The sequence below is a fragment of the Lissotriton helveticus genome, chromosome 2_1, assembly GCF_964261635.1.
Source record: "Lissotriton helveticus chromosome 2_1, aLisHel1.1, whole genome shotgun sequence".
Classification (NCBI taxonomy): Eukaryota; Metazoa; Chordata; class Amphibia; order Caudata; family Salamandridae; genus Lissotriton; species Lissotriton helveticus.
In genome coordinates, this window is record NC_136059.1 from 1,367,242,465 (window position 1) to 1,367,257,668 (window position 15,204).

Consider the following 15,204-nt stretch of genomic DNA (forward strand, 5'->3'; position numbering starts at 1 on the left):
AACTCCTTGCTTGAAACTAAGTAATTCTTCTCAAAGATCCAATTTTCAAGGACATTAATGTTTGAGCATAGTTGAACTCCGAGAGGGTTTTCACTTGAAAATAGCTGGATTAATTGGATTACAGTGCCAGGTATGATTGAACATCTTCAGGGTTTGGCATGGGTCTAGTGAGCTGGAAATATGGAATCCTCAAAAATCTATTTAATTTTCATCAACACGTTCATGAACCCACTCATAGCTTTGTGTATAAATTTGGAGAAATCTATTTATTTACAAAGCCAACATGATGAAGTCAGAGAGACATTGTGTTGTGCATTATGTTCTTTTCATACCTGTCTGCTCATGTTTTCAATTGGTTGAAAATATAGGTAGGATTCAGGGACACATCATCTGTCTTTTCTATGAGATCTGCTGAACTCTATGCCTGAGGGCATGAAACACACAGTAAATAGAGAAGCTGCGACACTTGTCACATTAATCTTTGAAGTGTGTAAAATTCGTAGTATTTGAATAAAAAATCAGTTTAGGCACAACTGACATTTCATTAAGATTTATTGTGTTAATGATTGCTGGGAGGAATGTATTCTAGTTATTCAATAAGTCGTTGATACCCCATTTGATTGTAATTGCATTAGGTTTAGGAAGCGCCCTATTTGTGAGCCCATTTGGGATATAACTTTGATGGTTTTATTGTAATTCCAGGCCATCATTTCAATTGTTTCCTCATTCACTTTCAAGCCCTTATTACGTACAAACTCTGTCCTGAATGGCTAACCAACTTTATCAAAGGCTATCAGGTTGCAATTGGCATATAGATCAAATTTGTCATATTAGCAATATATAAACAGCATCATCTCTAGAGATTGATTAATTTCTATGTGTAATGCACAGGATACAAGCCAAATAATTTTAGTAACATTAAATAGGATTTCCTGGGTTCCCTTGATAACTCAAAAGACATTGACAGTTTTCCTTGGATTTTAATCCATACGTTAATATTTTGATGCATATTTTGCATTGTATTTTGATTCTTTCCTTTCCTGTCAAGTGTTTTGAGGATTTCCTACTAAAGCTCAATTCCATTCAGTCAAAGTCCTTTTGAGCAGGTACTCAATTATATAAAAAGGTATGCCTGCATTTTCAGCAAAATCATAAAGCACTAGTTGTGAGAAGCATGTATTGTCTTAGGCAACAATAACATTTGCTTAACATTTTCCATCAATGTTAAGTTATAAGATTGGTCTGTATGATCTGCAATGTGTTGGTTGTTTTTCCTGTTTTCACTCTATTAAATGGTTACTCTTCTCTGTGAGAAGAAACATTTGCTTTATCTCCAAAATGTTCACTGGCTGATGTTTGAAAAAGGAATCCGCCTCTCCAACTAGAATACCTATCACTCTTTGCATAGACCCTTCGTGTGTAGCAGTGTGAGAAACAACAGACTTGTCTCTTGTACATTCAATATGCTGATTTTGTAATAAAATGAAACTGTTGTTGGTCTTCTGTTGGGAGCTGAAGGACACAAACACAACAAGACTGCAATTTCTGGTGATTTATCACAATGGAGAACAATACAATTGCAAAACCACCTGATGGTTTTATTGATAGATTGATATGCAATTTATAACTCATGGGGCTACCTCCTTGTGTGCGTTTTATGTCATGTATGATATATGCCCTCACTAATCTTCTGTTCGTCCTCTGGTCTGTATTGCAGGCTATGAATCTAGAGTGTGCAGCGATTCAGAAGAGTCATCTGAGCTTGATTCTTTCATGGAGTTTTCCTCTGATTTCCACCACCTGAAATACAGTGCCATCAAACCATTGCAGGAAGAGGAAGAGGAAGAGGAGGATGAGTTTGCTGACAGGTTCGAGCAAGTGGCTGACGAAACTGGGGACGGTGTAGGTGAGATAGTGCCATGTGACTGCAGTAACAACGGCACCGACAGCGCTTCTGAGATCTCTGACTCTGCAACCGCAGAAAGTAAAGGCTGCAAAATCAGCTGGTCCAGCGACTCTATTGATGCCCTAGAAGAGGATGACCTGGAGGCATGCTCCTCCAGCAGGCCAGAGTTCTTCCAATTTTACACACCGTGCTTGAAAGAAATGGACAGCGAGTACAATGTATTCTCTGCAGATGGCAGAGAGATTCAGACAGAAACAGAGAATGGCAGGGCAGGTTTCGATCCTCTGCTCTGCTTCTTGCAGTGTTCTCCGCCAGTGACCGACACAATAGCTTATCAGCTGGAGTCTAACAGACGCCATGGGAGCACTGATCAGAAAGAGGAAAACGAGCTGAACACCTTTACATTGGGCTGTCACTTTTATGAGAATAACATTATGGAATACTATAGTCTCTGCTCAAATGTTTCCCCTGCCAGCAGTGTGGAAAGGAACCTCCTCAACAGCCCTGATAGTTTTTCCCCAAAAGAACCATTTGATGAAACTGAAAAGAGGTACATTATGAATGTGAATGATCTGATCCCTGAGGTGGAGTGCCTTATCTTGTCTCCTCCCCCTGGATTTGGGGACAGCAGCTCAGAAGAGGAATTCTTTGATGCTGCAGAAAGGCTCACGCCAACCCAACCTTCTTCAGGTGCGTATATCACAGGCACTAGCAAACTGGGGTCTCTTGAGTATAACAATTTCCTAAATGAGTTCTGACACCTTGGAGGGTCTGACCGAGGAAGAAGTTGATGTGTCTTGTAACCTAGCTCTTGCTTGAAAGAACCAAGGCAGAATAGAGGCATACAAAGTAGGGGGTTCTGTGGATGAAATGTTTTTGTTGCCACTTACTAACTTCATTAATGTACATAGACAGTCTTCACATGAATAAATGGTGGGTTTTCCAAATAAAAATGAAGTTGTCAGTAAAGAGGTTGTGCACTCCTGTTCAAGTGTGGGTGCTCCATTTGACAAGCTGATGAGCTTTAGCTGAAGAAGTTGAAAAGAGTAACCTCGCTATTTCCTGCTTCTTTTCATAATCCGGTGATAACATGCCTTCATTATACACCAAAAATATTTATATAGATAGTATCAGCAGTGGTTTTGTAAATCCTCACCAGATGCTCTCTTTGCTGGAGAAGTTGAAGAAAAATTCTACATATCTGAGAAAAGAAACTAACGTGCAAAGGAGATTCAATGTTGTCAGAGCTAGCTGAAGGATCAAGATCATAACTGCAGTTATGAAAATCTGGCCTTTCAGCCATAATTCTGATGATGCATGTTGTGAATGATGACACAACACAAGGTTTAAAGACCTTTTCTGACACTGTGTCTTTTAAAGGGGGATAAAAAAATAATCATTGGTGCAGTAGGAAGGATTCCAATTAAAGTCCTCATTACGGTCCTTACATGCCACCAGGACCTGTATGATATATATGGTGCATAGCCCTGGTCTACATTAAGGCACCTTTAACTGGATGTGCCGGATGGAGACCGGGTCAGTACACCGTATTACATTCAAAGCACAGCCCCAGTACATCTGCGAACTGCGAGTGAAAGACAGATCAGCTGTTGGAACCCGCAGATCCATCTTTCACTTTGAGGTGGAACTATGGCCTTCCTTCCAAAAGGAAGCATAGATCTCCTGTCATGTGGGTGCAGTGAGGGATTGAACCCACCTGCATGGGAATGTCTGGCGGCTCATGGGACTGCCATTCTCTGGTTTCAGAGTGTGCCCTAAGAGGGTGAACTGACTATGTACCCTGACAGCCCCATTGCTTCTACATCTATGTCTATAATGCAGCACTGGTGCACAGGTAGAGTGTTCCCTCATTTGAAAAGAGCCAGATCCAAATGCAAATGAGACCACAACCCCAAGCAAAAACTTTGCCTGTAAATGTGGGAAGGCTTCCTTTGGATTGTAGATGTGCTCAGTTGTTGCTCCTCCGCAATGGCGGAGGAGCGTCACCACACTGCTGTCTCGCAGTGCGAGAAGCAAAAACATAAAATGGTAATAACTTTTAGTTATTTCCATTTTATGTTTCCTTTGCCGGCGGAAGGCTGGGTGGGGCTGCTCTGCTTACGGAGCCGCCCAAAGCAGTTGTGCGCACTTTCCCTGGCAGCCTGCATGGAGAACATACCCACCTCTCCAGCCCCTGGCTGAGCGCCGTGTCATTGTGGTCACACCAATCACAACCCTGCATTGCAGCATTGTGATTGGCTTAGGGGAGGGAGCCTGGCTGCCTGCTTCCTGTTTCTGTCGGAGGCAGGAGAGCAGGAGCAAATAAGGCGCTGGACCCAGCCTCGCTGTTAAGTTTAATTTTTTTTATTATTATGACCCACCCCCTACGTGCGACGCCCATGAACCCCTCCCCCCCAATTCCCGCTCCCCCACCCGTGACCCATGCCGTCCACAACTGGCTGTGCTACTTGCACACAAGCATCCGCAGCCCCTTCTGGAACACCAAAGTGCCCAGGGGCGCAGAATTAAGGTGCACAATACTATTGCATCAGCCATGGCACCTTCTATAGATGGTCCTAAGTGCCTACCTTAGCACTTTTTTACATAGGGCCCATGGTCCTCTCTTTTGTGGATATTATGGGTTGTTGAGTCAAATAGATTTCTCAATGCCCAGCGTGCAGCAGTTTAGTTGTCGTGGTACAACCCCTCAGCGTAATATTCCCCTCAGCGTATTATTCCCCTCAGAGGACTACGGGGCAGATTTATGTCGGACTTGCGCCACGTTTACGCCGCCGTTGCGTCACGCAACGGTGCGGAAACGTGGCGCATCCCTGCAACCTATTTACAACGTGACGCATCTAGGCAGATGCGTCACGTTGTAAAGCCCTGCGCCACATGAAACCTGCGTCAGGTTTCATGTGGGCGTTCTGTCGCAGGGTGGGCGTTCCCTCGTAGGAAAGCCCCGTAAAACTGACGCAGTGAAATCTACAAGATTTCACTGAGTCAGTTTTACGACGCTGCTGGGTCAAATCCTTACGCCTGCTTGAAGCAGGCGTAAGGAGTGACGCACCATGTTATGTATGGGTGGCCTCTGTACATTGCAGGAGTTGCGTCGCACTTGCGACGCTACTCCAGCAATGCGCCGCCCGTACACCACAAGATGCGTCACGCATCTGCCCTTCCTTGCACCATGGTGTGCCGCATTATAAATGCGGCGCATCTGTGGTGCCGCAAGGAGGGAATTGCGTGACGCATCAGTTCTGGCGATCCCTGCTGATTTGCAGAGATGCGCCAGTACTCATAAATCTGCCCCGTAGAGTTTGCATATGGAATCTTACTTACAGAGCTTCTTCGACATAAAACCTACACCTCAAATAGCCACAGGAATCGCTGGAATCTTTGGAGCCGCAGGAATCGCTGGAGCCGCGGCGGCGGTGTACGGACCACCGGCGTAGCATAGCAGCAGGGCAGAGCGGGAACAGAGCGGGAACTGCCACTCGGAGGAACGGGTGGAGCTGAGACGGAGAGGGGCGGTGTGCGGTTGCGGCGATATCTGCAAGCGGCTGCAGGTGAGCTTGAGCAGTGAAAACCAGCTGGCTGCTAGCTGCAAAACCGCCTCTTCCTCCCCTTTCACATGTTAGACCCGGCCTCGACAAAGACGCTGCACATACCTCAGCCCTCAGCTGTTATAAGACGACCACTGGTGCAAGAGATCCAGCTTAGTCAACCTAGGATTCTGAGGCTGAAGCTGAGATAGGTCGCAGTAGCAAGCTGCTCACAATAAAGGGTGCGCTGTGCAAAATAAAACAACATGCACCAATTATGGCCGCTTATGGCCAGAGTTTAGTCAGAGCTAAAGAGCTAAGGAGCAGCATAGTATTGCAGCACAAAGTACTAAGTAATATTACATTGCATTTGCACAATTTTATTCCGCTGCTGCCAGTTTTTGCTTTGCCTTGTCTTGCCTTGGGGACTCCAAGAGACCTTGTTGCTGCGCCAGGAGCCAGGGGCAGGAGGCGCCAACACCAGTTCCCCATTGCATCATATCACAATCCGCGCCTGTCCGTGCCCATCAGGGGCTGGAAGAGGCTGCGCAGGGCTTACCCTCTTTTCACGTTGCCAGGAAATCATTGTTGCAGGGATTATTGACAAACTGATGCCATTTTGAAGACTAAGGTAGGGTGGCGGTGGTTCCTATTAAAAAAAAAAAGCGCACCTTCCTATATCCATCTATATCCATTTTACTGTGGCATTGTCAAGGCACCGTTAAGAAAGTTAAAAACGTAACTCTGGGAGATCCGTATAAATAAATAAATAAATAAATAAGGTCAACAATGAATGAAAGAAAGAACCCCAAGGAGAAGCAAGGAACACCAACACCAACACGAACTCAGGTCTCTCATTGCAGCTATGATCTACTAGATGTGCCAGACAAAACGAAAATGTTAACAATCCTGCTTTGGGGGCTGAGCATCCTTGTGACTCGGACTTAATGAAGAGACTAGAAACTATGACGACTGTTTTGTTCAATCCTGTACTGTACAAATTGTCTCAAATAGAGGAAAAATTAACAGCTCTGGGGACCTCACATTTTACAATTCACTCCGCTCCTAATAGCCCTGCAATAACTGATGTAGCTAGACCTAACTCCCAGCTAAGCATAGACCCTTTTGTAAAGTCTAATGCTGTCACTGATCTTCTGTTCCTTCTGGCTTTGTCCTGGACTCTACTTCTTCTAATAATTTGAGATCAAATGAAGGGTCCCAAATGCAGATACAGCTACAAGGCAAGCTACAAGGTAATCTTGAGAATATTGGTCGCTCAAGGCTATATGGCGAACAACAATTATTTGCTAGTTCTGCCACTCCTCTCCCATGCCCTATTAGACCTATACCTGGGATCTGTCAGGAGAGTGGGCTACAGGGAGGCTTACAGCCTTTAGGTTCAAATAGGGAAGTTTCTCGGTATCAAGATGAATTTAGGATGCCTAAGTTAACATTAGATCTCCCTCCAGCTGCCTGTCCCTACGTTATGGTTTTAGTTAACGTCCCAGAACTCAACCCCAATACAATCGAAAATACGGAGCAGCTTATAAATAAATCCTATCATTGGTTATCTAAATGCCTAGGTGAAAATGTAAATCTTTATCGTAACATCATCATGGCGAGGAGGGTACCCTGGGTAGGGAGAGCCCCTAAAACTATCAAACACGATTGTATTGTAGTACATTTTGATAGTTCCCATGTAGTGGGCAATTTATTATTAATTCTCCCAAACATGTCTTCATTTAATTCTGAGATATTTGTTTTACCTTTGGGTTTCTTTTATAAACCTCATTATATCCCTCAGATGACACAGTTGCCCCATTTTAGTCGGCAAATCAGTTGGAGGCCTCCACGACACTTACTCAATCAACCTACCTCTACTTTAGTTCCCCCACTTCCCTTAAAAAATAGATATGCCGCATTAGAAGGCCTCTCTGTTTGTAATTTACTGGATTTTCAGACTATGCCAACCAGTGAGAATGTTCCTTTAGATTTGCATAAAAGGTCTCCCTTGCCCACTACCACTTTGGTCACTTCTTCAGTGACCTTAGTCAGGTGCAAAATCATTTCTAACCTGTCTCAGTGCCTGACATTTCGAGGGAACCCTACCGGTTTTATATCGGTCATGTCTTGGAACATTGCTGGTTATAATCAAAAAAGATCTAAAAAAGATTGGCTTTCCTTGTTAACTTTCAGTGACATAGTGTGCCTTCAAGAGACTTGGGAAGGGTCCCAAAATATCTGAATGGGTATCGCTCCTTTTATACTGCAGCTGCTCCATCATCTGCTGGTCGGGCAAAGGGCTGTCTCCTGACATTGATCTCTTATACTTTACCGTTTAAGGTAAATGATTAAATGATTAAATGATTCTCCTTATAATCATGTTAACTTAATTGAATATTCTCTGGATTATTGTTGGCTTTTTATTAATTATTACAATAATAATTTTGGTAGTAACCAATCAGCGGAGTTGGCTGCGTTGGAAAGAGATGTTACTGAGTTACAGGATAAATCCAGGAAACCTTGTAATATAATCTGGCTTGGGGATTTTAATGCTCAGACTTGTGACAAACTCAATGCATTAATTTATGGTATACAGGATGAGGAAGGAGACCGTGTCCCCCATTTCTGTCATGCTGAATATGTTAATACCCTTAACAGATTAGTAATGATAAATAATCTTGCTTCTTTAAATGTTGTTGATAACTTAACTGGTCAGTTTGAACGTACTTTTTTAACCATTTTGCGTCTTCTACTCTTGATTATGTTTTGGTTTCTAATGCAATGATAGGCCTTTTCTCTCATTTTAAGATCTCAATTTATCCATTTAGTGACCATGCTGCAGTAACTTTCTGCATACAAAACACTAAGGAAATTGATCGTACATATAAACTCCCTATAAATCCTGTGATCGCAAGAGAGAACAGTATTGTTTTAAAGTGGGAAATGGCGGATACAGGGAGCTCTTTGGCAAATTTAGGGGCAGATTTATGTTAACTGGCGCATCCCCAGGGATGCGCGAGTTAACATGCGCCACAGTGCGCCACTGCTCCGCCACCCATGGTGCGCCGCATTTATGATGCGGCGCACCATGGTGCAAGGAAGTGAGGATGCGTGACGCATCTCTCGACGTACGGGCGGCGCATTGCAGGAGTCATGTCGCAAGTGCAACATGACTCCTGCAATGCACAGGAGCCACCTATTGAATGCAGTGTGTGTCACCCTTACGCCTGCTTCAAGCAGGCGTAAGGAATTGACGTAGAAAGTGGCTGAGTGAAATCTCATAGATTTCACTCAGCCACTTTTAGGAGGCGTTCCTGCGCAGGAACGCCCCCCCTGCGCAGGAACGCCTCCTCATGGCGCAGGGCTTTCCAACGTGACGCATCTCTTAGATGCGTCACGTTGTAAATAGGGCGCATTGTTTGCGCCGCCGTTGCGTCACATTTAGTGACGCAATTGCGGCGCAAGGAGGCGCAATAGCATCATAAATCTGCCCCTATGTCTCTAAATGTTATGGGGAAATAATCAGCTGCTTAGACTTGGATTCGCATGACAAAATGCTCCTGGATTTTGACTTGATTTTAACTGATGGTAAAAATAATTTAACCAGTGTGATCTGGAATGGCCAACCTAAAAAATGTAGTTTGTTCGATAATAATTGTGATCAAACCCTTACGAGTCTGCATGTAGCTCTGAAGGCCAGACCGCGAGATACATCACTGGTAAAAGGCTTGCTTCAAGCCTATGAAAATGCAAGGACCACTAGGCTGAGGTTTTTAAAAGAAGAGTGGTGGGAAAACTTGCAACAGGCTGCTATACTAAAAAGTTCACAACCTTTCTGGTCTTTGATTAATGCTGCGATTTTAAAGGATGAGCAGTCTAGGACCACAGATACTAATGTTGACCAAAAGGCATGGGTGACACACCGTGAAGCCCTCTTTGGAATGGATGATATGACAACCCTCCAATCTTTTCCCCATGTTTTGGAGACTGATGAGCCTCCTGTCAGCTTTAAACGAGCAAAGGCTTCTGGACCGGATGGAGTTCCTATAGATTTATTTTTAGAAAATCACGATCTATGGGCTCCACTTTTAACAAATGTTTTTAACAAAATTGCTCAATCAAAAGCACCACCATCTTGGAAAACAACTGTAATCATTCCCATATATAAAAAAGGGGATAGGTTGATCCCGAAAATCTATAGACCTATGTCCTTAATAGACTCTACTGCAAAGCTAATGGGCAGACTCATTTTAAATAGATTTAGAGGACTGGGCATTGGAAAAGAATATTATTATCCCATGCCAATTTGGCTTTTGAAAAGGGAAAGGTACGTTGACCTGTGTCTGAACCTGAGTCTAATTATGGCGAAATACACAGCTGCAAAAAAAAGGTAATCTCCACCTAGCCTTCATGGATCTGCGTGGCACAGCCTAGGCTGTGGCAGATCATGGAGGAGATGGGTATTGACATGAAGATTATTAATATTATTCGTGACCTGTATACAGATGCTTCAGCCTGTGTTCGATATGGGAGGAATGGTGAGTGACAAGGCCATTTAAAATTACAAGAGGCGTGAGACAGGGGTGTGTCCTCGCCCGCTTCCTATTCGCACTCTATACTAATGGTGTGGAATCCGGACTGATGGGCTCTACACCAGATGTCCCTTATATTAATTCAGCGCAAGTGCCAATTTTATTTTATGCAGACGACGCCGTACTCTTAGCTCGTACTAGTAATGCACTGTGTCGTCTAGTCCAGGATTATACACAATTTATGTGTAATTTAAGCATGAAAGTGAATTATTCAAAGTCATTAATTTTAGTAGCAGGTTCGAAATATCGAAAATATCCGCAAATCACTACTGAAGAGGGGAAAATGGGGGTTGTCAATTCTTTTAATCATTTAGGGATTATGTTTGATTCTCAAACAAAATGGAAAAAGATGATTACTAATAGAGGAACTCAGATGGAAAAAAGTATTGGGGCTCTAACTAAGTTTATAAAAGAAAACTGGTTTAAAACCAGTAGATCTAATAAAAACAGTGTACCAAGCCAAGACTGTATCTACCACTACCTATGGGGCAGCTGTTTGGAGTATGAAAGACTGTACAAAACTGCAGATTATTGAAGATAATTCCCTAAAGAGCGTCCTTTTGTTACCACAGTCATGTGCCAACTACAAGTGTCACATGGAACTAGGTGCCGCTTATAAAACTGTTATAATTGCAATGGCTCCTATCCTAATGTGGCACTCAATATGACGAAAGGAGTCCCTTGTCTTGACAAGAGAGAGTATCAAAGATGTCCTGAAATTAGATAGAGTAGGTAATATTGCTTGGCTAACTTATGTTGAAATTACATTAAAGGTGGCTGGGCTTCATTACCTCTTTTTGGAACGCTCTAACTGCAGTTCTATATCCAAAATTGACTTAAAAGCTCAACTGCTTTTGATTCGCCAGACAAGAAGGGAGATAAAAAATATTAATCTCCCAACAGTTGAATCTTACCTGGCGTGCCCCACCTTAGAATTAACGAATTCAAATAGAACCTATTTAACCTTCGTTACTAACCCTCAACATAGGTATGTCTAGGTGAGGTTTAGTTTAAATTATATTCCGTTAATGCTGGGTACTCCTCGTAATGTTTATGTTGTTTCTGAACTCCCATTTTGTACATGCGATAATCAATCTATGCAGGATGGCATACATTTTTTGTTTTTCTGTAAATTTTATTATAATGAAAGTAAACGTTTTATTATCCCTATTATGCGAAAAACGAATTTTACACAGTGTCGCGTAGCACTTTATTATCTCCAGCTACTTTCTGATCCTTTTATCTGTTTCTCTTTAGCGTCTTTGTTATTACTGGCACTAAAAAAGAGATCTATAACTACCTGAAATTATATTCCTACAAAATGAAATGATTTTATTACTGTCTAAATGATCATGAATTTGTAGCTTTTTTTTTTTATGTGTTTTGTAATGTTGTGAATTGTTTTCTTATATGTAGTATACTTTTTATGCCTACTTTGTGTTGGCGAAATAAAGTTTCTGACTAACTGACTGACAAAAAGCCCTAACATTACCTAATCAAATTCAAATCAAATCATACAAATTTTGTAGAGCGCACTACTCACCCGCGAGAGTCTCAAGGCACTGGCGGGGGGGGGGGGGGCAGTCTCTACCGATCGAACAGCCAGATCTTGAGTTGTTTCCTGAAGGAGAGGTGGTCCTGGGTCAGCCGTAGGTGGGTGGGGAGGGAGTTCCATGTCTTGGCCGCCAGGTAGGAGAAGGATCTTCCTCCGGCGGTGGTTCTGCGAATTCGTGGGACGGAGGCATGGGAATGATACTAATAAGGTAGAAAGAGACAGAAAGGGATCAACATGCTCCTAGTATTTGGGACATAATCGAAAATCAGAGAAAGATCTGCTGCAGAGGCCAAGGAGAAAGTGTTAGGAGTAATCATGTGTGACCACAAAATGAAAAGCACATTTAGCCCAAACATTGAATAACATTTGAGAAGGAAACTTTTGTTGCAGTCTCAAAATTACTAGCTCGATAATATATGTGAGGCGTGCTTTGGTTTGAGTTTTGAAGATTAAGATCACTGGGCCCGATTCAGAGAACTAACTTAAGACAAAATCCTAAACTTACTACCATTTTGGTATTAACAGAAGGCACTTACTCATTTTGGCATTCACAGAAGGCACTTACTCATTTCGGTATTCACAGAAGTTAGGAGTCCTAACTTTAGTACTCTTAAATGCCTTCTGTGAATACCGAAAGTCTTAAAGTTAGGGTTTTTCTCAGTTTAGTAGTAGTAAAGTTAGGACTCCTTACTTTAGAACTCCTAAATGCCTGCTGTGAATAACAAAAGTCTTAAAATTAGGATTTTTCTCAATTTAGTAGTAGTAAAGTTAGGACTCCTAACTTTCGGACACCTAAATGCCTTCAGTTAATACCGAAAGTCTTAAAATTAGGATTTTTCTCAACTTTACTACTACTAAACTGAGAAAATTCCTAATTTTAAGACTTTCGGTATTCACAGAAGGCATTTAGGAGTCCTAAAGTTAGGAGTCCTAACTTTACTACTACTAAATTGAGAGAAATCCTAATTTTAAGACTTTCGGCATTCACAGAAGGCATTTAGGAGTCCTAAAGTTAGGAGTCCTAACTTTACTACTACTAAATTGAGAAAAATCCTAACTTTTAAATCTTTCGGTATTCACAGAAAGCATTTAAGAGTCCTAAAGTTAGGACTCCTAACTTCTGTGAATACCGAAATGAGTAAGTGCCTTCTGTGAATACCAAAATGAGTAAGTGCCTTCTGTGAATACCAAAATGGTAGTAAGTTTAGGATTTTGTCTTAAGTTAGTTCTGTGAATCGGGCCCTCTGTCATTGCTGCAATCACATGGCTGCAGGCTAGTTAATATGACTGATTGCAGGCTGCGGTAGGACGTGGTGCAACTACCCAATAATTGCTAGTTTCTAGGGATTGGAGTTGGCTAGGTAACTGTAAAACACCTTTCTTCCATCTCTACAGGTATCCCATTAGGTAGTATTCCAATTAATGTTTTCTCAGCACCACTTGCTGTGGTAGACGGGGGAGGGGTGGTAAATAGTTCCTTAGTCCTTACCATCTATATTCCGTGATCTGAGACATGATAAACCAAAGTAAAAATTATTTTCATGATCCATGACCCCAAGGAGCCATGGATCCTGACTTTAGACTTCTGTTGCAGACTTGGGCATTCCAACTAGGAAACTATCATTTTACATTCCTGAATAAAAGATATCATTAATCATAATGATAGCAATATAAGCTGGTGGAATTGAGGGATGTGTGTTCCTGTTTTTAAAAACTTCCTTGGAAGGACGTAGGGATTTTTCTTCTGGTGTTTTCAGGGACAGAGAAGCAAGAAAGAGAGGGATGATTGCTCAGAACTATCAATTTCATGCAGCTTGCACCATATTTCTTCTAGCTCTAATTTCAGACATAATTATCTTCAGCTCAACCAAAAAGCAACATGTGGCTGAAAGTATAAAGGAAGATTACGTTTAAACACCACACTTCAAACTTTAAGATCTAAAGTTATGAAAGCAATAAAAGAAACACAACTTTACATTGGCAGACTTACTTTCTACACATTACCTGAATAGAAGTGCCTTTGCGGGGTACCTATTGAAAAGGTGAACCCTGCTATGGATATTGTCTTGGACAACGTTCTTGGGCAAAAGATTATAATGGTGTCTCATTGTTGGGTGGACAGGGGACACTGTTCATGGTTCAATGAAGCTAGTTCAATGTCTTCAGTATCCCCCGTCCCGCGCATTGGTCTGTTATTAGGAGTATTGGAGATGCAGGGAGCATATCTACATGGTTTAAGGGCATGATATAAAAAACAAAAGGCATAGATGCGTGTACCACTCTTTCCTGATCCTTAGTATTTTCCATTTTGTGCTCCCTGTGGCCTACAAAAGTCAATCCAATTCTATCCTGCAACAAAAAGCCACCCAAACCATCAAGGCAATCCTCTCTTCTTCACTTGGCCTTAGGGATATCAATTGGTTTTTTTTTGTGGCCAGTAATAAGCCATGTTTGCCCTAAATCTTCTAGTATCCTTATTGGTCCATCCTTTGTAATGCAGCTAAGAATCAACATTGCAAAGGGCATACATGCTAGAACAGTTAAGAGGGGGATTTAAACAAAAAACAGGGTGATTTAACTGGAGCGAAGGATTTTCTAAGAAAGAGAAAGATAACATAAAGCCATCTTTGCCTTAAGGAATCAGGAGTGGCCTGCCTAAAGTGGGAGTGGGGACTTGCAGCCCTCCTGTATGAGTGTGAAGGCACCAGGTCTGATCATTGTACTATACATCAAAACAAGTGTGTTACATAACTCTCAACTTTCCTTGGTCAGTACATATTTATGTCAATCCGTCCAGGTTTTTCATTTTTTCATTTGAATAATGGAACTGCACAATGCAAACAAAATGACTGGACTAGATGGTCAAGCTTATGCGTTACGAGCATCAGTGCTGTGATATGCAATATATAGAGTTTTAAAGTCAAGCCACTTGTGGGATGCTTTCAGAGCTGAATGGGCTTTCACGAATCAACAGGGAAAGTCCGAATGGCCCATTCAGTTGTGGCATCCGGCAGTGCAAGGCCACCTTGATCATGTTTGTCAGGACTACATTTAGGGGCCGATTCCGATGGGGTCGGAAACGGCTCCGACCGTCGGTTCGGAGCCGTTCCGACCCCATCGAAATGTCCTGTTCAGATTCCTTTCCGACCGACCCATTATGATGTGGTCGGTCAGAAAGGAATCTGAACAGGCTTTCCAAATAGCTTCCGACGGGCTCGGAGAGCCTGTCTGCCATTCGGAAAGGGATCAGTAACTCTAGGCCGCCCTAGGGTTTACCATTTCCGATTCCTATAGCCGTTCTGTGCTGGCCTTTCCAACACAGAAAGGCTGTCGGAATCTGGCTTTGGGGGCCCCCAGCAGGGCCCACATGGGTGCAAGGCCTTAGAATGGCAGCCATAGGTGCCCCCCTGTCGATCCCTGCACCTTGAGGTGCCTGCCACGGGGTGCAGGGATGAAATACACCTCAGCTCTTTACAATGAGAGCATGCATTCCGGTCAGAATGCATGCTTCCATTGTAAAGAATAGGAGTGTGACTGAACACTGTTCGGACGAATCCTAATAGCTAGTTTGGGACTGCCGACAGGAGGTCGGTTGGTCCCAGT

At 42.7% G+C, this 15,204-nt stretch overlaps 1 protein-coding gene across 2 annotated transcripts in view; it reads left to right on the top strand.

Moving 5' to 3' along the window:
• The window catches only part of FRMPD1 (FERM and PDZ domain containing 1), a 1,188,014-nt gene that overhangs the window by 1,106,138 nt on the left and 66,672 nt on the right, over positions 1–15,204 (top strand). For both annotated transcript variants that reach the window (XM_078676303.1, XM_078676304.1), the window contains exon 15: positions 1,718–2,596. In XM_078676303.1, the coding sequence (XP_078532429.1) occupies positions 1,718–2,596 (879 nt within the window). The remainder of the gene's footprint in view (positions 1–1,717; positions 2,597–15,204) is intronic.